Source organism: Anticarsia gemmatalis, chromosome 18, assembly GCF_050436995.1.
Source record: "Anticarsia gemmatalis isolate Benzon Research Colony breed Stoneville strain chromosome 18, ilAntGemm2 primary, whole genome shotgun sequence".
NCBI lineage: Eukaryota > Metazoa > Arthropoda > Insecta > Lepidoptera > Erebidae > Anticarsia > Anticarsia gemmatalis.
In genome coordinates, this window is record NC_134762.1 from 10942328 (window position 1) to 10969750 (window position 27423).

The 27423-nt window shown below is 40.6% G+C and overlaps 2 protein-coding genes across 7 annotated transcripts in view; one reads left to right on the forward strand and one right to left on the reverse strand.

Annotated features, from left to right (window-relative positions):
• Positions 1-27423, reverse strand: part of Ndf (Nucleosome-destabilizing factor) — a 75400-nt gene that overhangs the window by 39476 nt on the left and 8501 nt on the right. For 2 of the 3 annotated variants that reach the window (XM_076126314.1, XM_076126313.1), the window contains exons 4-7: positions 22207-22333; positions 20523-20681; positions 19784-19987; positions 16649-16822 (exon numbers count right to left, since the gene is read on the reverse strand). In XM_076126314.1, coding sequence (XP_075982429.1) covers positions 16649-16822; positions 19784-19987; positions 20523-20681; positions 22207-22333 — 664 coding nt within the window. The remainder of the gene's footprint in view (positions 1-16648; positions 16823-19783; positions 19988-20522; positions 20682-22206; positions 22334-27423) is intronic. The other variant, XM_076126315.1, reaches the window with a different exon arrangement.
• On the forward strand, positions 7921-12374 carry LOC142980741 (uncharacterized). Of its 4 annotated transcripts, none has more exons than XM_076126309.1 (5): positions 7921-8331; positions 9080-10762; positions 10845-10992; positions 11070-11210; positions 11478-12374. In XM_076126309.1, the coding sequence occupies exons 2-5, from the start codon at positions 9108-9110 to the stop codon at positions 12240-12242; spliced, it is 2709 nt and encodes a 902-aa protein (XP_075982424.1). In that variant the 5' UTR covers positions 7921-8331; positions 9080-9107; the 3' UTR covers positions 12243-12374. The 4 variants fall into 4 exon arrangements, with proteins under 4 accessions (XP_075982424.1, XP_075982425.1, XP_075982423.1 ...); XM_076126310.1 differs by having other exon boundaries at positions 7921-8223; XM_076126308.1 differs by having other exon boundaries at positions 7922-8335.

Consider the following 27423-nt stretch of genomic DNA (forward strand, 5'->3'; position numbering starts at 1 on the left):
GGAAATCTCGTGATTTACAGAATGGAAACTCACGTGTGCATTATTTATAGACCGGCTAATGACCAGTGTCCCGTTTCTTTCACACCTTCAGTTTAAGAACGAGACAAAACACCACGTGAATTGAAGCATGACGAAAGTCCGTCCGGTTTTGGTGACGATTTTTTTCGAGAGCTCAGCCCAAAGTTATACTAACAGAGCAATTCATTTGATTAATGAAAAGAGCCGTCTCTGTAATGAATTCGCAAATGGACTAGAATGTTAAGTTTTATGTGTTATAAGCACGCGATTTAGGCCTCTACAGTTATGAAATACCATTCAAATTGGCGTGGAGTCAAAGTTTCGTTGTATAGCGTAATACGTATATTACAATGAATAATTTTAATTTCCATACTGAGAATCTACTGGCAATTGAATTCGCTGAAACTGAAAACGTCAAATAGATGGAATTATTTGTAACATAGTAATACTAGTAGCCAGTTCATTTGCTAACGACTCGAATGTAATCTAAGTTCCCAATATAGTGGTTTTGTAAGCCTGAAATTTCCTCTAACCGAATGGACAGAAATTCCACATTGAGTCTTATTTAATAAACGATTACACAATATTTTAATTGGCTCAAAGTAGTGCGATAACGGTAATCAGAAAGCTTTTATCAAATAATATTTGAAGCAGATATTACACGTGTTGCTAAGTAAATAAGAGACGCTGCCAAAACAACGTCTAAATAAAGATAATTATAAATGAGTTCTCCTAATATAATATGCTCTTATTTACTAACATTGTATTTATCTAGTCGACTGCCACGGCTTGAAATCGCATGAACTTTGTTATACATATTCTATTAACCTACAGATGGTGTCTTTTCTTGTTTTATACGTTCAATACGATAGCCGCAAGAAGCGACCATTCTTTTTACACTATGTAAAACTAAAATGTAGGTTTGTGCAACTAATTAAACCTTTAACGATTTTAAACTCGCGGATTGTGCACATAATATTATAATGCAACGGGTCATTAAAGCGGTTGAAAAATTAAAGGTTATGATTAACTAAACTTTAGCAGAACCCGAAGGAATATTTAGAAGGTGATTCGTATGCTTATAATATAATATGACAACTATATACTACGGTACAATATTGTTGTACATCTTTTCCTCACAAGAGTTGCTACTTAATTCCTTCTTCGATTCGATTGATATTCAAACGTATGTATGTATATGTAACATGTACATGAGTGCTACGAACATGTTTTGTCTAACGCAAAGTCCGTTCACTCAACACATGGCAAGGTCGCACATCCTCTGCTCGAATTCAATACAAGTTAGTGCGATCTGAATGGAGCTAAACGATTCGGTTTGTGTTTAGTCTATTGAAACCAGTACTCACTTGTAGTTAGATTCGATATCAACTGTAAGTGGAATTAGGACATACACGGGATTATGTATTGGGAATGAAACTAGGCAAGTAAGTTAGAAGGATAGATAGTTATTTGCTATTATGATAAAAATGAAGCGCCATTGTAGAAAGTTTCGTTTTTCATTAATTTTAATTTAATTTCAAAGTTCGTCTTACAGATAAAAGTACAGCTACCAGTAAAGAATAATTCGCACCTGTCCTTTTTGAAGGATATCGTCAATTACATCATTGTGTGCTTGAGCCCCTCAAGGCACCCCAAATAAATCCTATTGTTAATCTCCCTTCGTTCAGTCTTTCAAATTAGTTACACTATCTAAGTTTACCCTATTTCATTTTCAACTTAGATTCTTTAAACACGTTTTCAAGTAATGTTAGAATATTAATACATCAATGTAATTTAGTCTCAGTACTTTCAATTAAAACAAAATTACTTTGAGATAAACTTTGTGTACAACACAATGAACATTTGCTACATTCATTTATCAATCAGTGCACGAGCACTTGGCTCGCGATAACCCGCTATTTTTGTTCGTCACCTAATAAACATAAATACAATATAGCTGCGACGTTTACGAGTCACAAATTAGAGGCGCCTGTATAAAGCGAATGGCGAAACTTAGAAGCATTATAGCTAGACTTCCTAGACGAGAAGTTAAGGTCGATCGTATTACGATAGTTCGTGGTAACGGTAAGCTACGATAAATTGCGGACTTCAGCAGGTCAAGTTGAGAAAGTGTGAAGTGAGGAAGCCCCAAGCGACCAAGTTTCTGAGATATGAAGAATTTTCTAAGTAAATACCAAGGTTATAAAATGAACCACATTTCACCGATAAGTTTTGCACTCAAGGGATGACCCATAGAAATGCTATTACTGATAAAACGTAGGTGTATTACGTTTGTATTTACTGGAAAAAAACATAAGCAAATTACTCTATTTAGAATGATTAACACGTAACCAACGTATTAGCAATTAGCATTCTAAGAATATAATTAACATTATTAATTCTATTGTCGACGCAGCTGGTGATTATGTAGTACCGGGATCAAAACCCGGGTCAAGCGGAACGTAAAAAAACTGCAGGATAACTAGGTACTCAAATATAGAAACGACCCACGAAAATGTATTACTTACTCATGAAGGAACAGTCTACTCATTTTTTAGCCTGTTGCTGTCCCACTGCTGAGCAAGGGTCTCCTTCTAAATGAGGGTGGGGTTAGACCTTGAGTCCACCACACTGACCAAGTGCGGGTTGGGGACTTTGCATGCCGTCAATAAATGTATCAAACAAATTTTACTTTTACTGTCTACTTATTCCATCAAAATATAAGTGACGAAATGCACTCAGCATATTGCACTAATAAAATGTTGAGTAGACGAGTACTATAGCAGTCAACAGTATTAGATTCCACGTCTCACGTCTTTTGCTAGAGTTAATAAGGAAAACTGTTCATTTACTCTACACTAGCTTGGAGGATCCGATATCGTGTTCTATTAGTTAATAGCCAGTCATTATTTAACCATTAGCGATCTGGAATTGTTGTACGAAGTATTCCATAGAACGGACATTTTCAATTTGGAAATAACCTCATCTATTCGACAGTTCGAGGACATAAAGGGAAACAAAAATGCACTTAGGTACTGCTGGTGACTAAATTAAGTTCCTCCTAGGGTCATATAATTATTATAGCAGATACGAATGTATGCATAACTTTGATGGGTCTTGAAGACAGTAATATGTCTCAATACAGAGAATGCTAAATGTAATGTCGATATCAATCATAACAATATCCTTTCTCAATGGTCGAAGTCAGTGACGTAGGCGGCAAGCGAAGGATAAAAGGTGACTGTCGCAAGCCTTCGGAATAGTTCAACAGCTTACATAACTACATGATGACGATTGAACTGTCTCTCTCCATTGCTTGGCAAGGTTAAATATAAAATTAGCAAATCTCCACGATGACGCATTGTACATTAAACTAATGCCTTTTGTACACAAGGCAGATAAACAAGACAATGCTAATACCCTCGTCTTGGCAGGTATAAAAGTGTTTAAGGTGATTTTACTTGACGCCCTTCACGATGTATGATTAAAAAGATAGTTGATACGTGTCAAAATATTCATAATTGATAGTAACAGAGAAATACTTACTCACTTATTTCTTAAATATGTAATGTAGATAATAGGGGAAACCATCGATACCTTCTATCAATTTACATTAATATCTATCTATGGGTTTCCCGTAAACGAGGTAAAAAAATACTTCTTACTAGGTATATTACATAAGATCTTCGCTTACTTCAATCGCAAGCTCAATCAACATCAGACTTATACCTAGCTCAAGAACATTTCTAGCTGGGTGTCAAAACGCGCCCATGTCATTTCATTGCTCTATTTGGATATGGTGTCATTAAGGTCAACGATAGTCCTTCCAAAATTCTATCTGTCATTCAAATCCGCAAAATCCCTCTGCCGTTTTCACTCTCGTCGGGGTGCTATTGTAGATGCTCTTTGTCTTCGCACTATGGACGTATGACGGTGCATATCCGCCTCTGTGACGCGGTGATTCGACGCGACGTGTACAGTACAACTATGAGAACCATGCTGCATGGGATTGTAGCGCGTCATTCGTGACATTTTCTTTTTATTACATCTGCATTTTCTTATAGATAGAATAGGCCGTGTAGCGTTGTTAACATTCACGTTTACAAAACCTTGTTACAGCGGCGATGTTCAGAAGTTGAAAGAACAAGCCTGCCAACTTTTTACTCGTGAAATAAGTCTGAATTTAGGTAGTTGTATATTTCCAGAACTTTATTTATATTTTATTCTGATTTACTCAAAAAATGTCTATTTATCTGTGAAAAGCAGACCCTTCCTTCCATTACTTCTATAAAAAGGACGTAGCATTTTTGCAGTCCTAAGTAAAATTTCGGATATGTAAGGTCGACTAACCCGGTCTAGATCAAAAGAATTTCCTAGTCCATACCGTTAAGAATTCTTTGGCAACCGCGTCAGAACAATGTCCAAACACTAACAGCCGTTCCAGTGCTCTCCAGCGAGCACTAAACCAGCGATACAGTCTAAATAAAACGGTAATATATTTACTTGAATGTTTCAAGTCCGCAATAAACACATACCTAGTAATTGTGAGGAACATTACAGACCGCGGGGTTTCGCACCGAACCGTGTGACGTAAATATTTGATGGATGCGAGCCTTACGCGCTAAGGCCTCCGAATTATTTTCACATGTTAACAGCACCATGAATGACGTATTACACAACTTATAAATAGTACGATAATTCAGCTAACATGTTACATAAATCCGTTTTATACTATAAGGTTTCGTTAAATATAGGCAGTCGGTTAATCGATTAAATACCTCCACCTACATGTAAACTTTCGATTTGCTGGAACATTCCACCGCCTACGGAACATTCCAGGCATTAACTGCGCATTTTCTAGAGTTCCCTCAGGAGAATCTAATGCGATGCTTGAATCAATAGCGTCGAACCAAGGTTTGCAATCCTGCAGTTTTATTTCACTGCAGTATTTGTCCTGTATTATTATTATTACAAAACCTTGTTTTGCAATATCACGCTAGTTTTACGCAAATGTACGCAGATATGCCTAATATTCACATATAATTGCTCATTTGCTCATATCAATATTTAATCATGAAAGCGTATACTTATTTCCTTGTATTTTAACCTAAACTCTGAAATAGAATTCAAAAATTTAAATTGTAGAAACCCAACAGCACTTTACCCGGAAAAAGAAGCTAAGACCAAAACCAGAAACCTCAATTCATAATAATAAAAATATAAAACTTATTTCCATTTAATACTTTTATTTACTTGAGCTTCCTTCTACGCAATGACGGCAATACATCAAAACATTGATAACGCGAACCTTATCATTTCCTGAGGCATTGTATTACAAATATGGGACAATGATACACTTAAAATAGGGCATTTATCTCCACTATGAAAGATCCGCTGTTACTAAATTCGGTGTTAGTTATGTAAACTGACCTATACTGTGAAGCTCACGATAAAATCTCGATGTATGGGCTATACATCAAATTTTATCATGAACATGTAACACAACTAGGACTTCTGATAACTGAATATGTCGAGCATTTGGCAAGTTATAGTGTACATAACACATAGCTTAATTCCTGTTTAAGAGAGAATCAAAAACTAAACTACATCGTTTTATGTCTGAGCGCACTCATATAGTGTCCATGTAGAATAGTACGAACACTTTACAACACACTTTTCTTTTTAAGTTATTTGATGAGAGAAAAACTATGAGGTAAGGCAAATAAATAAGAAATATTTTATAAGTATCAGACATTTTCGTATCTTTATTTTAGTGAAGTTCGTCAATTAAACTGTACTTCAAAGCAAAGATTTCCGTTTAATTTCGAATGTTACTTTGTACACGTTCAAGGCAATGACCCTCCGGTTTTTTCCACGAACGTTTGCTTTTCATTATTTTGTTTAAATTTCATCTTTCACTATTTATATAAGATAACATTTGTATGTATGAAAAATTAAATAATACCGCGCATATTTCAACTGCAATGGAACAGTGCAATTTATTTGAAATGTTAGCAAAACTAGTTTTAAACAAAGTTACAAGCAGCTGCTTGCAAACTGGAATGAAAACAAAAAACTTTAGGTACACACTGTAGCTTCAAACTTATAACAATATTTTAATTTAAAACAGAAAATGTAAATAATGTAAAGCCGTTCACGGCACTTGCAGTGCAAATATTTAAGGTAATCCCCGCGTCACTGAAGACTTGAGTTCGAAACATAAAATGAATAAACTATACTTATTAATACGAGAGTACTTATTAATAAAATGTAAACAAACACTTTACTGTAAGTAAAGTACCTACTTATAATCTAGAGGATTTTTTATCGTTTACATTCCGGTTTCATAGAAACTTTTTTCTATAAAAATTACTACTCCCGTACTAAAAATGTATCAGTTAAAAATATGTAACAAAAGGAAGTTTATCCGTTAGTTATATCGTGTTGATAAATGAGGGATTGTGGCAATCGGATACCAGTTATCTCGGTAATCAGATACCTTATCTGTCTCGCTATAGTACTTCCCATTGCTCATGTAACTAAATGTGTGCCATTTTATATAAAGATTTTACATAAAAGGTCCTTGGTTTGCCGGTAACTTAGATTATAAAAAATAGCAGCTAGGTACTATTTTATGGTCTCAATTTTTAATAAACTTGCTGTTCCAAATGGCTCTAAATTACATAACTACTCAAAAATCTTCAATAACTTATTCATAAAATGGGTAATTTTAAAGTAAAGTTACGTGCTATAATAAATAATGCACCATTCTCTGAAAAGCTAGTCCGTTTTTGGAATACCAAGAAAAGTAATTGAATATGAATATGTATTTTAATAGCTACTTTATATTTTCATCGAAACAGGAAATTATTTCATGCTTTTTTATCAATATATGCAATAAAATGTTACAGTTAATTACTTTAAACCTTAGTTATTAATTAATAAAATTATCTAAGTTTATAAACGTTAGTCGTGAACTCAAAACCCAGTGGACCAATTCTAAAAACTCTTGCAACTTAGAAAGCTGCTATTCCAGATGGTCATGGACTATTTAATAAATTATACGCGAAGAAAATCACAGTGGAGTATTATATGGTCGCTTAAAATTTAAACGACCATTTTTAAAAGAGACTATCATATATATGTATTGTATCGCGTCAGAAGTAATAAACGTGACTACAGATTTAGGCTGTGCACGTGTTACACACAAAGAACAGCCAAATCTACATAATAAAATAGACTTTCTTGTTCATAATGTAAAGATTACATTGCCGTATTTTTATTTTGGCAAACGACACCGCCTAATGTCCGACCGCACCGTCTGGTTACGATGAATGACTCACAAAAAAAACTAAATAAAAACTACTATAAACGTTATTGCTATGGTGCCGGCTACGGTTTACTCGTTATTTGACCTTTGAACTTGAAATTTTGATTATTGAAATTTATTTCGACTGCGAAATGAGCCCCGTAATATAAGTTGTACCCCATAACATGATTATATAATAATTAATGGCAAGGACTCGTCGTAATGTTACGTTGAATACATATAAAACATCTTTGTCCTCGGAACATAAACAATAAATGCATTTACAAGCGAATGTCCGTTATGAAACGTCCTTTATTTATCGCGCTTCGTTTCGCCGCAGGTGTGTTGTAAACTAGGTATTCGTTTTTTTTATAATTCATAAACGGATCCCTAATTTATAGACTTGTCCCCTCGCAGTCAGAGCCAAGAAATACTTGCAAGAATGCGTCGGTGTTCGGACACACGGCGCGCTTCCGAAAGCACTTTCGCCTACAATCGGAATCGCTCGGGCGTCTCCGCACCCCACAGCTGACTGGGCCAAAGTGCGAGCGAGAGCGCGGTGTGCGCCGCGCGCCTGCGAGACAAGGAACGCGCGCCGCGCAACGCAGAGCGCCGCCATTTACTTCTTTTCAGTGCTCGGCCCCCGTCGTAGTGACAGTGTATTTCTTTTATCACTAAGCGCAGAGCTTATTCGTTTTAATTGTGAAATTCCTATATAAAATTATACACAACAAATGTTTGGAAACGTGTAATTTGTGAATGTGCAATGGAGTTAATGTTATTCAGGTGAAGGTACGAGACGTTCGTAACGGAGCATGGCTGGCTTCGTCGCATCTGTTGTCAACATAAAATAACGTGGATTATGCAAGTTGGAGTAAAATGTGGACGAGTGTTAGGTGAATTACGTGTTTATAATATAGTATACGTGTCAATGGTTGCATCTGTGTGTCGGTTTTAGTTACAAGTGTTCCGTGCGAGTGTCGGCGAAGAGAGATTAGTCTGATGTAGGTATGTAGACGTTCGTTTGTAGTTTGTACGAGACCACGTATTACAACAAGCTCAGGGTGCAAAACACCAATAAAATGCACGCGGTACTGTTAAATTATGTTCAATTGCGAGACATAATGCGTCTGTGGCAATAAATGCCGACTAATGAACCGTAACTAGTTAGGTTGTGTTTTTATAATGAACATTGAGCTCGTTTCCATCGGTCGAGTTTGATGATATCCTCGACAAAACAAACTCGTGTTGTCACGGGAACATTACACTATATTACAAGTGTTACGATGTGTATTTCATGGACAGCACTTTCGGGAAGTGCTCTACTTTCGCAGTGAGTAAATTACATTATAAAAAACCTTGAAATCTAGGTCTAGGCGGGCAACTATTTAATACAATAACATGCAATGTAACAGTACCGAAACCGGAGTCTGCAATAAAGTGATAGCACCGTTATATACTTATTCTAAACGAGAACGCAATTAAACACACTGTAACTAATATAAATTTACCAGTCCTTTACATATGGGTAAAAGTATATTTTATTCAATGCCACACGTTTAAAGAGTAGTTTTAAAATTCCAAACAAAATATATTATCACTAACATATTCATACAAGTATAAATAACTATAGATAGAATGCAACAACATCACACAGACTGATTCAGACCACAAAACATAACCTGTTCTACCTTAGGACGAGTTCATATCACACAAATAGAACCTTAGAACATTTTTTTTCTATTGTTACAGTAAATAAGACTATGAGGGTAATAATATAATGCAGTGGGTGCACAAAGTATTAGCGCTGGCAATAATTTGCGCAGCTTCGGGGGAGGAGTGCCCCTCAGGCTGCAACTGCAATAGCACCACACTGATCTGTGACGGAGCCGTAGCGCCGCAGAACCGGCTCGGCCGCACCGGCCTGCCGCCCGGCCTCAACTACCACAACATCAGCTGGATCAACTCCAAAGTCAATATCCTCGAAATAACCATCTTCGAAGGACTCGTCGAGCTAGAGTACATCGACTTGAGCAGAAACGAAATCAAAAGGACCGAGCACGGCCTGTTCGCTCGTCTCAGCCGGTTAAAATACCTGAACATATCGCGCAACCTCATCGACGACATACCGCGCTACACGTTCGCCGATCTAGAGAGTCTCGAGGTGTTAGATGTGTCGCACAACCGGCTTCACGTTATACCATTCCAGGTCTTCGGGCCGATGATTAATCTCCAATATTTGGATATATCGCACAATAAAATAGCCACTTTCGTAGATTACTACTTTAATCCTAATAGACAACTGAAAGCACTGTTCCTAAATAATAATAGCCTAGTCAAAATTACATCTAACGCTCTAGTCAACCTAAAGGAATTGGAAAAACTGGATATTTCTAGAAACAAACTAGACGTGATACCCAAGTCTTTATTCGACAACTTTGATAAGTTGAGAGAGCTCGACCTGAGCTACAACCCGTTCCAAAACATATCACAAGATGCTTTTAAGAATCTTAAAAACCTAAGTTGGTTAAATATGGGTGGCAATAGACTGAGAACATTGCCGCCGATGCTCTTCCAGAATAACGAAAATATTAAAACGATCTACCTCGATCACACTGAACTAACAGTAATACAGAACACTAATTTCAAAGGCTTAAGTACTCTACAGAATTTAATCATAAGAAATAACGAATTTTTACGTGAAATAGAAACGTTTGTATTCCAAGATACTCCCACTATCACACATCTGAACCTTAGCTCCAACGCTCTGTTGTCACTACCACAATCCCTGAAGATGCTGGACAAGTTACAAGAGCTGTGGTTGGGCAACAACCCGTGGTCGTGCGACTGCCGCATGGCGTGGTTCGCCAGTTGGGCTGAGAAGAAAAAAGAAGTTATAAAGTCAGATCTGAGCTGCCCGCTCACCTACCCTGACGATATGATCAGAATTTTGAACCATACGAACTGTAAGCCTCCAGTGCTGGTATCCAGCAGTCCCCTCACATTATACAGACTACAGACTAACGCCCTGCTCGAGTGCAAGTTCGCGGGGAACCCGGCTCCGTCGATCACTTGGATAACGCCTACAAGGATGGTGTATCACTGGAACGCCGACCCGCTAGTGCCCGACATATTCCACAAGCACGGCGTCGCCCACGATCAGTATTATCATCCTATAGATAACGCAAATTCGCGAGTGAGAGTGCTCGACGACGGGACACTATTCATAAAGGACATTCATAGAGAAGACTGTGGAACTTACTTATGCTTTGCAACGAACCCATCCGCTAACGCGACGGCGGAGGTGGTACTCAACATAGACCCCATGACTATGTTCGAGATAAAGATGTATAGTTTACTGTGCGGCGCGATTTGTGCCGCCGCATTCTTAGGACTCACACTGATAGTGCAGGCCCTGCGCTACATATTCCATAGGTAAGTGTCGCAACATAGTGTTGACAAAAATGCTTGTCTGTATTCGTACAAAGTCTAACAAGTGTTTTGTTTGTTTTTTCAGATTCCGTCTCCTGGAGACGTGTTGCAGCTGCTGTACGTGCGTGAACCGCGATGCGCCGCGCTCCCGCCAAATATTTAGCATGCTCGACAACATCGAACAATACAAGAGGCAACAGTTAGAAAAACTTAGAGAAAATTATGCCGTACAAGTAAGTATACATAAAAGTAATTTGTCTAAGTAACGTGTCTACTGTCAAGACACATTTTAAAACTATCCTATTTGCAGGTTCATCGCATTAAAGAAAATTGCACGCAGCAAATGGACTGGATACAGAACAGTTACTCGACTCAAGCGAGTCATTTACGCAATATTAGAGACATCGGGAGCAACCACTTGAGCGCCATGAGAGACCAGTATTACGACCAGGTAAAACGTTGTTTTCATTACTTTAATTGCCTTTGCGATTATGTTTTCACGTGACATAAACTACAATTAACTTTAACTTAAGTAATAATCCGACCTACATGTCAAAAGAGCGTATTGTTAACCCGCGTTAACTTGGATATCTAACTAAACAAACGTTCGACCTTCGTATGTTGTCACGAGTCTGTGTATTTATGTATGTAATATAATTGTACGTAGCCGTGACCCTCGACACCTATTATTGTCATATAAAACCAACTTTGCCAACAGGTAAAACGCGTACGGGAATACTCCACGAGTCAGTTGAACTGGGTGCGCGAGAACTACGTATTCCAAAGAAACAAAATCCGTAAGTTCAGCGCGCATCAGATCCTGAGACTGCGGGAGTCCTACAAGTACCAGCAGCAGACGCTCAACAAGGTGCTGGAGAACTTGCCCAGCCTGTACTTCGAGAACTGCCGCAGCGGCTCGTGCGGCCGCAGCGACTCGATGGCGTTCGACCCCGACGTCGAGGTCATCGACATGTACCTCAAGACGAAGATCGAGAAGCTGTCGAGTCTGCCGAACCCGATATTCGACGAGGAGAGCAAGATATCCGTGTACTACACGCCGACCGAGCGCTCCGTCAACTCGCGCCGCAACTCGCCCATCCCGGAGGGCATCCACATCAACATGATCGAGCGCGGCCCGCCCAAGCTGCTCGCGATGATCAAGCCGCTGCAGGCCGCGCCGCCGCCCACCGCCGAGTCGCCCACGCCGCCCGGCAGCCCGTCGCCGACCACGTCCAAGGGGCCGCCCGCGCGCCACGCCAAGTACAAGGAGCGGGAGCCCAAGCCGTCCAGCGAGCCGCTGCTGGGCCGCGGCGCCTGCGACGTGGAGCGCGGGCGGCGGCGCGCCACGCTGCCGGCCAGCGCCAGCTCGCCCGAGCTGTGCGGCGAGGGCTCGCGCGACGCCGCGGCCCACAGTGCGGCGCGCGTGCTGCTGGCCGTGGAGCTGGGGCGCGGCGCGTGCGGCCAGTGCGACACGCCCTTGTAGTACAGGCTGCTGACGCGCGTGTTCAAGATCTACGCGGTGGCGGGCCGCCGCCTGGCGCGCGACGACATCCCGCTGGCGCGCGCGGGCCCGCACTTCGTGTAGCGCCGCGCGGGAGTGCAGTGAGAGTGTGCCGCGAGTGCCGAGTGTGCCTGTGAGTGCGGTGGCGGGCCGCTTGTACTTCTAAGTGAGCTGTGATAGACTAGATTTGAATTTACATTAGCGACGTCGTTCCGAACTGTCTCTAGTGGTAGGCGATAAGGAGTATACTGAAGCGATCTGTTCTTCGATAGTTCGTAGTGGTGAATCGAATGAACCTGTTTAATTAAGCGTTCTGTGGGTATTAGAACTTGTAAATAACTTCTGTTTGTTTCAATCATTTTCCATTTTGATGTATTTTTAGGGTAAACTCTTAGAGTTATGCATTTTATATTTGTTCGACTTAAAGTGAGGTATAAGAAAGTTGTTACTGTATTGTTGTAATTGTTGCGCGGTTATTGTACATTGGTGTATCCTGATCGCTCCGAGCGCTCGCTCCCTCTGATCTCAACGCCTGTACTGCTCCATACATACACATACTTACATACATACTATTACATACATCACGTGCATCGTTCATACATTACATACATCTCGATCCACTCTACAACTACGTATAGTATAACGCGTATCAATAAATTTAACTATCTCTAAACTAATAAGATATATATATTTTGTAACTGTCGTACAGAATGTATAGTAATGAGTCTTGCAGTGATATGCCAAATAATACAATCCAGCAATGATTATATTATATAACGTTTCTTAATATAAAATATACAAATATTGTTGAAAATTTTCTAAATATATAACAAGAGTAAAAACCGCTAATCATGGAGAATAAATTATTTTTCAATGTACTGATTTAGTATTATTTAAGCGACACTGAAACATCCCCGTTTACACAGATAACAAACACCACGTTACTTACATAACGTGAACATTGTATATTTAGTGTTATCTGTACGTATGTCTGGTAAATACGAACTACACTTTAAAAATAGCTTGCACTGATAAACTTTCTAATGTGTTTATACAACAATGACATAACTCACTTCCATTCTTACAAAATATGAAAACACTCTCAAGAACAATCATTCAGACATTCATATCTTCAGACTTCAATTTTCTGATATCTAATTCCGTGTATAATTATAAATACAAGGTTCTACTTTAATTTACATACAATAACACTATTTTTTAATCATTTACACAAAAACTTTGCGAATAAAACATAGATTATAATAATAGATATAAATATATAATTGTTGTAATATTAAAGTAGAATTGAACGACCTTATATTAGCGTTAGAACGTTACAATGAAGCCTAACAAATAAAACACTTTCATTTTATCTCAAATGTTTATTTGTATTTGGCACGACGACATTATCTCGCACGCATATGCATGCGAACAACACGTAATCACTCGTGGAATATATAAGTATAAATAAATATCACTAGCTATGATTGTAAGTTCATATCTACTGGTCTAGCGATACAACACAGGTATAAAATTATCTATTTAATATATTTTCTATGGACGTATATATTTACCGCGTCCGAGTCCGCTTTTGATAATTTTCGAAAAAGACACTTTTATTCCGCACCGTTGTCGTTTTTATCACTAATGGTTGATTTGAATGAAGCACGATTAGTTAATGATTAAGATTAGGCTAAGATGGATTTCAACAACTCAGACTAATATCTCAAGTTTCATTAGGACAGCAACTTACAAACGCAATAGATTGTGAATACTAAACTGAAATAAGAACTCAACTAAATCATCCTCTCAGTCGAATAAGACTACTCAAACATACAAAATCAATATCCCTAGTAACAAGGTGATGAAACAAGTCAATCAGAACGGAAATCAGAGTGAATAGAAAACAGAAATAAAACTATCTAACAAAACCATGATAAGTACTGCTAATCAAAATAAAAAGTCCTATTAAACTCTTGATTTCTAAACTCAATATCAACAAATAGAGACCACAAAACCTATAAGAAATCTTGCAAAAACCTTTATGAAACAAATATATGATACCAACATTGTACCAAAACTGCTGAACAAACAATATAAGTGGTGTTTCATAAGTCAAGTGTCCATATCTAAATGATATTGCTGTCTCTTTGTTAGACAGTTAAGTAGAAAGAGAAGGATATATTTTCAACTTATTCAATAAGCTGATAAAAGTTTTCAGTAGCCAATTATGTTCGCTAGTAATAAAATTGATACAAAAAGGGTTTTATAATCAGTAGTCCTATTGCTGAACATTCCTCCTTTCCTTATTAAGAGAAGTGTTGAGGAAGTGTATTTAAAAACACATTCATTTGTCCCTGAGCAAAAGGAATTCATAAAAGCATATAGCACAACATATTTAGCTAAATATTCTTTGAGTGCAAAAATTGTATTCTTGTTATTTCTACTGGTTCGATAAGACAGTCTTAGTCGTTTTTACTCATAGCACCCTGAAAAGTGGTTGAAAAGACCAAGTTATAACATTTCAAAAGTACTGTTTAAATAAACGCTTGGCCCAATAAAAATGGGTCAAGTATGCATATGGGTCTTAACTCGTTTCTATACAGTTGAATGAGTCAAAAAGACCCTATAAAGGATATTGTAAAAAATGGTCGTGCAACCAGCATGACCACCATCTGGTCGTTATTGCAAAAACCGGAAATTGTACAAGTTAGGGGGCTGGGGATGTTGTTACATAATATTATTATACTTTTGTCCAGTATTATCCGTCACTTTTGAACTTGATAAACATCTAAAAAATTTGATAGAATGACTGATTGTGTTCATCGCTGTGGCGTTTTTAGGTGTCGCGTGTAGGACTATAGTAATGAGAATAATAATTTATAGGTAACCTAATGAAAAACCGAAGGAATATAAAACAGTTAAAACAGTAAGAGAATCAAAGATTTCTAGTCTAGTAGAAGTTAAGATTTTTTTCTGCAAGTCTTCTGCTATGACTAGTTTCAAGAAGGATCTAAATCAATGCGCTTAATTTACCCAGTTATGCAGTTTAAAGTAGTTCAAACTAAGTCCTAAAATGAGACTAAAAAAATGTTTTTACAACTTAAATACCCAGCCCTTAGTAACAACGTCTATATAAGCCTGTACCGAAATATATTTACTTACACAGTTAGATATTATTTATGTGCATGTAAGACGACACCCAGCAGACGCGTCGCCGTGTCGTTTACCGCGCACGTCCGCTAATTTAATCGCATTACTTAATCACGCTACACGCACTCTATACTCACCAAGATTTATACGTTTGTATAAATTGGTACTACAAAGTATCACGTCATACTACCTAGTAATTGAAAATTTACTTATTGACAGATTGTTAATGATTTAATTCAGGGGAAGGACCTAAAAATACGAAGAAATAAAATGTATTGCAGAACTGCTATTGCAAGCCGTAAACGTTTCAATTTAGGATGCCTAAACTTAAAAAATGTCAGGATGAATATTGTCCTGTTTTACATTCAACCTACCGCACTTGGCCAGCGTGGTGGAATCAAGGCCTAACCCCTTTCTCATTACGGGGGAGACCCTTGCCCAGCAATGGGACATTATTGGGTTAAATTATATTATCAATTCTTATTTACATTCAATGTGTTTAAAAAGACGGATAAGTATAGATTCTGAAACTCCAAAAACAAAACAAGAGCAACATAGGAAAAGAAGAATTTCTTCAAAGAATGTGTTTGCTTTCTAATTCGTAACAAAGTACAAGGAAAATGTTCACACGATATACATAAGATCAGATACTCTGAGAAACGACGTTTATGACGTAGATGTTCAATTTCTAACCAAATAAGTCACGTAATACTACTACAATACAATGGTATCATAGATCTAATCTTCGTCATACTATTGATATTTGATACGAATCCACCTGTAAAATTGCTATCGGGTAATCGAGAACTCGAAACATGTAAGTTCTATCCTCATCCCATACACCGAGAATGTCCTATTTTACTAGGATCTTTTTTGTTAGTTCAAGAATCTTACATTTGTACTGTACTAGCCCAAAAACGAACTCTTGTCTGATATATAAATGCATTAAGATTTTTCATTAACGAGCCGACCTGTCTAAGTTTAAAATAGCTGTTAAGAATAAAAAGTTGGACCTATTAAGCACCTGTGAATATTTCGTCCCAGTCTCTTGCTAGAAAATCTCGAACAATAAGACATACGTGACGGTGACATGTTTACATCTATTTCACTCGGAACTTTTCAATTAGCGTTACCGTGACTGCTTAGATAGCACGAACAATCCGTATACGAAATATAGTCTCTATGTTCCAGTCCATTAGGATCAATATTCAAGTGTTATGAAACATGTGACTTACCTTAGCCGCGGTTCGGTTCCAGATGACGACCTTGTGGCCGGAGTTGAGCAGGTTCTTCACGATGCCACTGCCCATGATGCCCAGCCCCAGGAAGCCGAACTTCATCTGGCTCGCCTTGATGTTCTTCTCCAGGAGTGTCTCGGACACATTCTCCAAGTCCAATGGTGGAGTCTCCTGAGGAAGACGGAAGATTACGATTGAATATATTGAAATAAAAAAGTTCTTTCTTTGTTCTAGAAACCTAGACTCCTTTTGTAATTAGATGAGAAGGCATTTTGGCCCTGCTCAGAATGTATTAGACCCTGGTTAGCTAATAAGATGATTTTAAGTAACTGGTGTTTTTATAGATACGAGCTATAAGATAACTTCATTTTGTGTAGACTGACACAATTGGTGGCCAATTAGTGATATTAGAACTAAGCACCTTCAAGCCTTGAAAGAAACTAAGAATGCCTGATTGTTTTTTTTTAATACATCAATCGTTCTCGGTCAAAATTCTTAAGACTTATTTCTATAATAAAATATTTTGAACATGAAGAGCATTAAGCAGAGTGACCAAATTCTACCACCGATTTCATTGCCATTTTCAACACAGACACAGAGTGGACAGAAATAAAATCAACAAGGCTTAAACCAGGTGAAATTATCGTTATTCCCAAAGAGAAATATTATTTAAATCTAGGTCACTACACATTAAATAAACGGTACATATTCAAATAAATAAAAGCCTTCATTATTATTTGTGTGCCTGAATATCCAACAACATCCCCGTATAACGCATATTTATTTAACCACACGTTTGATCAAACACAAACAAAATTGCACTGGCTTCTGGGAAAATGTTCAATAGAGCCTCGTCCCGTTTCCAATAAATGGATTGGTTTTACAGTAATTAATACTGTAGCTGAAATTCTACTTTATAACTATAGTCCAAGGTATAAATTGGCTTGCCTTTGATAGCCTGTAAATCCTACAAAGGGATAGCTTTTGGTATTCGAAATGGGGAATGTATTTACGTAGTTGTATATACATGACGCACTTTGACGTGCGAAATTGGGAAATAGAGATGTATCTTGTAAATGTATCTGTCTGTTATGCTTTAACGGCTTTACTGATGAACCGATATAGATGGAATTTGAATTATGGTTCGGGGATAGAGGTAAGAGGTCTTCAGGTCTTGATAGCTCAAGTGGTACTTAGTATACACGACTGCTAAAGGACTTCGGTTTTACTCACAGTTCGGACACTTTTTTGGTGATAGACTTTCAGGGAGGGCTTTTTTTTTAATAAACACCCGCACAATCTCTTGTGTCGCGGGGATTTTTACAAACAACTGACTTAAAGTACAATTAGGCCCGAAACATTTATTTGTGGATCGCACAAATATAATTGGTCCGTGTGGGAATCGAACCCACGACCTCTCAACTCAGTGGTAGCGGCGTGACGACCTAAACTACAGTTCGGGCAGCTATAGATTCATCAGAAGTATTTTGAAGGTGTTTTTATGATTGAGGATTAATCACATTTTGTCAGTTTGCGATCACGACCAGAGCAACATGCGCCGAAACGTCAAGCAAGAACGAAGGTAAATATTTGATCACGTTATTTTAAAATACTTTAAAATCATGATATGATTCGAATATGATATTATACTATGTAGTGTTACGGAAATAGAGAGTGCAAAGGTCACGAGCGTGTCCGACTGTGGCTCAATTAGTAGCGGATCGTTAGCTGTTACTATTTCAATATTTCAGAGTGCCGATACTATGTTACAGGTCAACAGGTTTATAAAAAATAAATATTGAAGTTGCGTTCCGATAGCATTGGTTTTTACGCTGGTCTTTTTAAGGTGTATTTTTGGAAACAACACAACGCGTACTGTCATCTAAATAGGTCTGAAGTAAATAAATTTGAGCCATTACTGTCTCATTGCCGAGCAAACGTCTCCTCCCTTGCGAACGCGGTCTTGAATTTTCCCTTGTTTGCTTGACGTTTTGGCACAGATTATACTGGCCATGGTTGCTAGCTTACGATGACATTCTGTTATGAATTTGTCGCACATTAACGTACACGGATGTATACGTGCACGTACAGTATTGTCTGTATTTTACGCCCATCTCTACCATAATACCAAACTAATAGTTTGTATTCTTTTTTTCTTACGTTTTAATACATTTTCTTGATGGCGAAGGGCATTGTATTGAATGAAACAATACTTTCAAAAGCAATCCATTAAAAAAGAAAGAAAAATTATAAAAGTGACTATTCCTCTATCACTGCTCACCATATCAGGGTATGTTTTCTGTTAAGAAAGAATCTAAAGAATAATCTAATATCCAATAAAAAAAAATAAAAAAATATGCCATTAAATTTTATAAAACCCGACAGTATTACAACGAGGTAATACGTAAATGAAGTGAATCCGACAGAATTCGGGATTCAAAGCTAGTTTCAACTTTAGCTGAAACGCAATGTTTATTCCAACAAGATATAATACCGTACTTTAATTTCAACGATATTATTCCTGGTATTTGTTAATACGAGTACAAATTCTACGAATTGAATTGCATTACCTGGAATTTCAATACACAGATTTTCAATTTGGCTTTTCATCATAATTACAGCAAATAATGATATTTATTTACATTTCAGTTGAATGATATAGTATAATTTATAGAGAAATATTTCACAATATTAAGCTTTATTTCATAACGGGAGGCAGGGTTGTGATTTTAATTAACATTTCGCTACTTTGACTGACGAAAAACGGACATTGAACTCAAACAAATACCAGAAATCATTATCAGGTAAGTTCTTATTGAAACGAAAAATCTAAGATATTCAACAGCTTACACAATATTAACATACCTACACAGTCCGGGAGTCAAATCCGTGCTCCGCTGCCACATTACTCTACTGGCTTAACAGCCAAGTGACACAGGAGCATAAACAACCAACTCTAAATTCAATCATACATGTAGTTACAGTAAAAATCATCAAGTCTAGGACTAGTCGACCAGATATAAGTAATAACTTAGTCGATGTGATGAACCAAGGTTTTGGTCTTCTCTTACACCCCAAAAGAAGACTTGTGTCGATTAGAAAAGGTAGATAAAATACTATACTAGTACTCACAGGTCTCAAGATATTGGAAGGACGATGCAGCAAGCTGGACTTCTTAGAGAACGAATGATTGAGCATCGACGGCTTCTCATTCGCCATATCCGTGTCAGTATAAGACCTCGACAGACTGGACTTGGTCTTCTTGCGAGGAGTAGACTTCATGCCGGCGGACGACGACCGTTTGATAGGCTTCACCTTTGAAATGCCCAAACGTATCTATAAATATTGAGAATGGTTATATGCGGAAATGGTGTGAGAACATGCCATGCAAGTATCCAGTTTGTGATCCTCATGCATTTGGTTAGTAGCGGAGCACCAATGTGTGTGTGTTAGTATAGCACATTGTGCTTCGAGCGCCGTGCATGATTATGATTCGATGAGTGCTGAAATGAAACGTGCACATGCACGTGCACATACGTGCGAGATTTGTCTCTTTCATCATTTCAAAAATGTAATGATCTAAAGATTAAATCATGATGTTAGGTCCTTGTCACACACACACTACAAGAACTAGACACACACTTGAAGAGCTAGACACAGACTTAATAATTCGGTAGTCTCAGTAAAATAAATGATCAAACAAACAATGTGCAAGTGAATACAGAAAGTCTTTAACAAATGAAATGGAATATCAAATCGTGGTAAAAAAGTTAAGTGTTCAATCCTTCATACACAAATTGAAAATGAGAAAAAGAAATAGATCACACATGCAATGACTAAGCACGTAATATAAAACCATAAAGTGTTGTACCTTGGGAGTGGCGCTCTTCTTCTTGGCTGGAGTCTCAGCGGCTGCCTCCTCCTCAGCCGGCTTCTCGTCCTGGCTGTCCTCGGTCTCCTCCATCACGTCCTTCAGCTTGTCGAACTCTTCCTCCGCGTTGCGGCCGTGGTCGTCCAGATCACCGAATTTCTGTCTCATAATTATCGTTAGTACAAAGCTGATAAAGTTTAGGCTTCAAAGGGATTAGTGGATAATACATTAGTGTTTTGCGTACGAACCTAATGTATAATGTGCTTAAGTTTCGCGTTGTATGGATATTATCCTATAATACAGGGATTATTGCGATTAGGTATTAATTTCATGGGTTCGCTTGTAACTTTAATCAGGTTACATAAGAAGTAGCCGCGAGCTAACTGATCAGTGCATCCCATAACGTCAAGCATGACGAAATAAAAATGATATTTAAAACTTAATCCTCGTGTGATTTAAAATAATAGAACAATGCACTTGCTTTCCAAAAAAACACATTCCGTAAAGGTTGTTGAAAAGTAAAAACTCTAAGAACATCTTGAGAATTTATTTGAGGTGACGAGTCATACAAAGCCAACAGGTGTAATCCTTATAAAGTCATTGCCAAAAGCTTACGTAAATATTTATCAGATGTTTTGGCTATTTTATTTGACTGAACTTGCTTATAGTTTCTAAATTTTTTGTGCCCATGCAAAGTACACTAAACATGTAATTGACAGTCGAGTCATTTGTTCAGTTGGTAAACCAGCCCATAAGACGTACAAGTTGTTATATTAACCTAACCACCACGCCATGAAACAATACCAGTACATCATATACTAAAAACTAATCACGAACTGGAACTATTGGAAAACAACACAGGTATATTTTCAAATAACAACAGTAACAAAACAAAAGGGATTAAAAACCCGACACTCGTAAAAGCTCTACAATATCTAGCGCAGTATTTTCCAATAAAAACATCTCTATTTTCCAGGAATTCATTTGAATGAAGTTTATTTTACAGTGGAAAATGTATTTTTATATTTAAGAGGATTACGATTTTACGTAGTTGTATTGGAAAATGCTTTTTCACTGGAATAGTAAATTAATGAAATATCTCTTTGAAGGTTTCCCGGGAATGAGAAGTAAAAGGAGTACACTTGTAGTTTGTTTGTTTATTTCTGCATAAAGAGCGAGTTTTTATGCGGCACATTATCAGGTAAAAAACGTAGTGAAAAAGCTTTTATGAATGTCCATAATCGGATCTAAAAGAAAGTTCTAGATAATCTTAAATAATAAAATAAAGACAGTGTAAATATCACTATGTAATAAGTAATAAGACTTTTCTTAAAACGTTGTGAAGCACTGTACTCAAGCCGCATCATCTCTGTGAAGAGGGAAAACCACTTGCACATAGACTTGTACAACTTTCTTCAATAAGGCACCAAATTCTTAAAAGTTAAAAAAGATCTGGATGGCATCTGTAGTAGCTGCAGTCGTTGCGCACTTATAGGCTCCATACAACTGCGAGACTAGTGCCCAGTTTCTGGGGTACAATTAGCAGTAGTTTATTTATTCAATAGCGTTTAAACTCATATAAAAAAACGCCATTGAATAGATAATCTACCGCTTAATGTACCCCAGAAACCGGGGGGAGATTCTTCGTCTTAGAATAAATCCTGTAAAGATATTAAGTACGCACCTCAGGATGTTCAATGAACTCTTCAATCTGATTGACGGCGTCCTTGAAAGCAGCCGTCTTGCAGGATTTGATCAGCTGCTCCTTGTACTCTTGGTACGGCTTGATGTTGTTGTCTTCTATCCAAGCACTGTTGACAAGCGGCACTTATCAAATCTAACTCTGTTAAAACTGGTTTAGTAAGATATGGAGAACGGCTGGATGTTACTGAACACCGGTTAGGAAAAGCAGAAGAGCTGACAAGAAACTCGCTATTTGATCTATATCATCTCCTAACTCTCGCAAGGGAACCAGTTGAATTTGGGTTATGGTTGTGCGTGCATGGCTTTCGTGTGGCACCGCGAAAAACGAATTCTATGTTAACAATGAAATACGGGTCTGAAAACCAGGGGTCCTGCAGCCCCAGACTTTCACAAAAATTGGGGAGGATGAGTTAATACTAAACACTATCTTATTGATTAAAATACTTCGTTTAAGAATACGTCATCTGATAAGCGATTCTCAAGTTATGGGAATCATGAATGTCAGTTCAAATAAGTCACAATTGCAGGAATTTATTGAGTTACAATATAATTAAACATAATACTTTATGGAAAGCTGAAATTGTTATTACTGGGGTGCCGCGCCACAAACAAATAATGTTCATTTACAGCCTGTTGCTCAGACATATTATAAATGGGCAACAAAAATAAAACTACTTTCAATTAATTATTGTTTATTAACTGTGTCCAGGGCTTTAAAAAACAGGATTATTCGTTCGAACAGCCTTATTAAACACATGGAGCGACTGCCCATCGGACCTCAACAACCCAGCCATCTAGGGTATAACACGATACCCTTCAGTAAGGCTGATTGTCCTTTCACCGCTTCTATGGAACATAGTAGTTGATAGCCTCCTAACAAGTCTAAACAAAAAAGGGTACACCACTATTGGATATGCAGATGACCTAGCAATACTGATAAATGGGACAGCTGAAAACGTACTATGCAAAATAATGCGCTCAGCTTTTCAGATTATAGAAAACTGGTGTGAAGAACACCAACTATCAGTAAACCCCAAAAAAACAGAACTTATCCTTTTCACCAACAAAAGGAAGTTACCGGACCTCGAACTACCAAAACTATTTAACACCAAACTCACCCTGTCAACTCAAGTGAAATATCTGGGCATGGTTCTTGACAACAAGTTGAATTGGGCGAGTCATATTGAAGCAAAAACTAGGAAGGCCTGCATAGCGTTCGGCCAGTGTAGAAGAATGGTTGGTAACAAATGGGGTCTCAACCCAAACATAACACTCTGGCTATACACATCAGTTATCAGACCTTCTATCACCTACGGAGCAGTTGTATGGTGGCCCAGAACACAACTGACAACGGTAAAAACAAAACTCCAGAGCACACAACGCCTAGCATGTGTAGCCACCACTGGATGCATGAAAACCACTCCATCAAATGCACTTGAGTACCTCCTAAACCTCAGACCCTTAGATTTGGTTATACAGGAGGAGGCACAAGCGGCTGCCTTAAGACTAAAAGCAAACGGGCTATGGCAGCAGAACCCAGAAACAACACACACCAAAATTCTGCAATGTATCTTGAAGGAAATACCACTTCTCGATGCACCTACAGATAAAACGCCATGTCACCACGTTTTTGACAGAAGATACAATATCCAACTCAAAGAGGAATCTAAAGATGACTCTGGCATCAACGAAGTTAGGATATACACTGACGGATCCAAAACCGCATTTGGTACAGGAGCCGGCGTCTTCTCGAACGATCTAAATATCAAAATATCAGCCACCCTAGACAAACTAAATACAATCTTCCAAGCAGAATGTATAGGAATCACTAAGGCAGCACAAGCAGTCGCAGCCAGAGATGTCAGAGACTTTAAAATAAAAATTGTCTCGGACAGTGCATCCATGCTACAAGCCTTACAAAATAACGTTATAACATCTGCCCTTGTTCTGGAATGCCATAATGCGCTCCAGGCTATTGCACGTACGAACACAGTTACCCTGCAATGGATCAAAGGGCACAGCAATTCAATGGGAAACGATGCAGCTGATGAACTAGCTAAAAGGGGATCAAATGGAACAGTACTTGGACCGGAACCACTACTGCCTATCCCCCAAGCACAAATTAAATCTTGGCTGAACAGAAACACCGAAGCGAAACACCTAAAAGAACGGAACAACAGCAAAGGTTGCAGGCAAACTAAGGCTGCAGTTCCGGTGGCACCTAAGAATCTTGCCCGCAACCTTATCAATCTAAAAAGGGACAAAATACGCAAGGTAATAGGAATCCTAACCGGCCATTGTCCCCTAAACAAACATCTATGTACAATAGGCGTGACGGACAGCCCTCTGTGCAGAGGATGCATGGAGGCAGAGGAAACACCACAACATGTACTAGTGGAATGCAACAGCGTGGCGGACCAACGAGCGCGAACAAAAATATTGACAACAACACTCCAGGAAGCCTGCAGCAACTTGAAAAAGCTACTGAAGTTCTGGGAAGAACTAGGATGGCTGGAGTGAGGGCGAATCAACGCAACAATGAGGGTAGATACACGCACAAAGGCCCATTTAAGAGGCTAAGTGCGGAAAAAGCCCAGGAAACCTTTTTTTTTTTTTTTTTTTTTTTTTTTTTTGCGTCAGGAAAATGCATTACTGCATGTCCCGCCCCAGGGAGGAAAGCGGGGGTCTGTCGGGCTCTCCTGCCGGCAAGGCGTTCCGGCTAACTTGGGCATACCGACTAAAAACCTGACGGTGTTCCTTCAACGGTCACCATAACGTGGCCAGGACGCGGTACCTCCAATCGGATACTCCGCGTCCCAGCCGGTGACGGCCCGCTTTGGATGCGGGCCCTACTTCGAGTGGGGGCGGGCATGATGGTTGCCCCCCCCTAACTCTCCACTTCACGGGGGTGCGCCAGGAACACACAGCGCACTCCCCACCTCTCGGACCTGTTCCCTGTCCAGGCGACGGAGCGTTCCGCCTCCGCCGCCCACAGGTCCGCGTCACGGGGGCCGGAGATCATCCCGGCGCCTACGACGCCCAGTGCGTCTTGCGCGGGAAGGGAGGGGAGCGTTGATTTCCCGCTCCCGTTCCGCCGCCTCTTTGAGGGAAATGACCTCTTCACAGAATGAGGCGACGGCCGACCACGCTGCCTCGCTCCCGACCATGGACAGAACCACAGCCGAGAGCGAGAGGTCGCTCCCGACCACCCCGGTCAGATGACGGCGCTGCGACGACCACGCCTGGCAGTGTGCCAGCGTATGCAGCGCCGTATCGGGGCAGTCTCCACAGTGATGGCACCTGGGCGTCTGCTCGCGGCCTATGCGACACAGGTACTTGCCGAAACAACCGTGTCCGGTCAAGACCTGTGTCAGCCGATATGTGAGCGCGCCGTGCCCTCTCTCCAGCCACTCCGTGACCGCCGGCCGCACGGCCTCGATAGTTACGAGGCCGGCGCTGGGGTCTTCCAATCGTCGCTTCCACGCCGCCAGGACATCTTGGCGGAGCTCTGCTCTCCGCGCCTCGATTTCTTGAGGCGCTGGCAGTGAGCCTCCGCCTCGGGCCTCCTCGCGCCATGTATAGAGTGACGCGAGGGCCCCCGCGTCCAAGTCCCACGGCGGCGTTCCGGCCAGTAGGCACGCCGCTTCAAAGGAGATCGTGCGGTAGCCTCTCACGGCCCTGACGGCCATCACGCGCTGCGGACGTCGCAGCGCGGCGATGTTTTTGGCCGACAGGGCATTGGCCCAGATGGGAGAGCCATATAGGGCCATTGACCGCACGATCCCGGCGTACAGCCGTCGGCAGGTGTTGTTTGGCCCCCCGAGGTTTGGCAGCAGGCGAGATAGTGCGCCCGCCGCACCTACGAGTTTGGGGGCCAGCCGACTGAAATGGGCTGTGAAGTCCCATCGGCCGTCGAGAGTCAGTCCGAGATACTTCATCGACGGTGCGATGCCGATGGTGACTCCGCCTACTATAATGCTGGATCCGGGTGGAGGGCGGCGTCGGGGCCCATAGAAGAAGAGGGCCTCCGACTTTTCAAGTGCCACCTCCAGACCCAGCCGCCGGATGCGAGCGACGACTTGTGCGACCCCAGCTGTGGCCAGCACCTCCGCGTCGCGGTGCGTCTTCCCCCGGGCTGTAACTAGCGTGTCGTCGGCATAGCAGAATATGCCGACGCCCGGCGGGAGCGCACCGCGTAGTACATAATTGTACCCTATGTTCCACAGGAGAGGGCCTAAAACCGACCCCTGCGGAACCCCACATGAAACGACCTTTCTGTTCCAACTACTTTGACCCGGGTAGACAATAGTTCGTCCTTCTAGATAAGCCCCGACAATTCGGCGGAGGTAGAGTGGCACTCTGTGATATTCCAGTGCCACCCGTATGCTGCTCCAGGGGAGGGTGTTGAAGGCGTTGGCGATGTCGAGTGACACCGCCAAGACGACCTCTCCCTGGGCTACTGCGTCCTCCGCCAGGGCCCTGACGCGTGCAATTGCGTCGATCGTGGAGCGCCCTTTGCGGAACCCAAATTGTTGGTCCGCTAGGTCCGGCCCAACACAACTTAGGTGTGCGACGAGGCGGTCTGCAAGGATGCGCTCGAAGAGCTTGCCCACCTCGTCTAGCAACACTATGGGCCGGTACGCGGACGGCGAGTCCGCGGGGCGCCCCTCCTTCTTCAGCAGGACGAGCTTCCCGGTCTTCCACGGTGCCGGGAACTCGCCCCTCTCTATGCACGCGTTGTAGAGCCCTAGTAGTCGGGGCTCGAGGGCCTCTCGAGCCAGGACCCACGCTCGGCCTGGAATGCCGTCGGGCCCTGGGGCGGTGTTTTTTGCCGCGAGGCGTTGCACCGCCACCCTCAGGTCTACCCGGGTCACCGGGGGAATTTCCTCCTCCTCCTCTTCCGTCGTCGTCGTCGGCGTCTCGCCCGGCGGAGCCATGGGCGGCGGGATGTGTGCCGCCCTGAGAGGAAACAGAGCGGACACCACGTTCTCGACCACCTGGGGCTGGAGACTTTGCGTAAGTGGGGGGGCCCAGGGGCGAAGTTTGCCCCTGACCCAGCGATACGGGCGCCCCCATGGATCCGTATCCAGTGTCTCCAGAAGAGTTCCCCAGGCGGCGGTTTTGGCCCTGCAGATTTCTGTGGACAGGGCCTTCTTCGCCGCTCTGTACCCCTCGTACAGCTCCGCCTCTTGTGACT

What these genes read in the sequence shown, in the direction of transcription:
- LOC142980741 (XM_076126309.1), top strand. Translation starts at nt 9,108, where the DNA reads ATGCAGTGGGTGCACAAAGTATTAGCGCTGGCAATAATTTGCGCAGCT. An exon ending in CTGCGCTACATATTCCATAG is followed by an intron (nt 10,763 to 10,844) that starts GTAAGTGTCGCA and finishes TTGTTTTTTCAG; the next exon opens with ATTCCGTCTCCTGGAGACGT. An exon ending in GAGACCAGTATTACGACCAG is followed by an intron (nt 11,211 to 11,477) that starts GTAAAACGTTGT and finishes CTTTGCCAACAG; the next exon opens with GTAAAACGCGTACGGGAATA.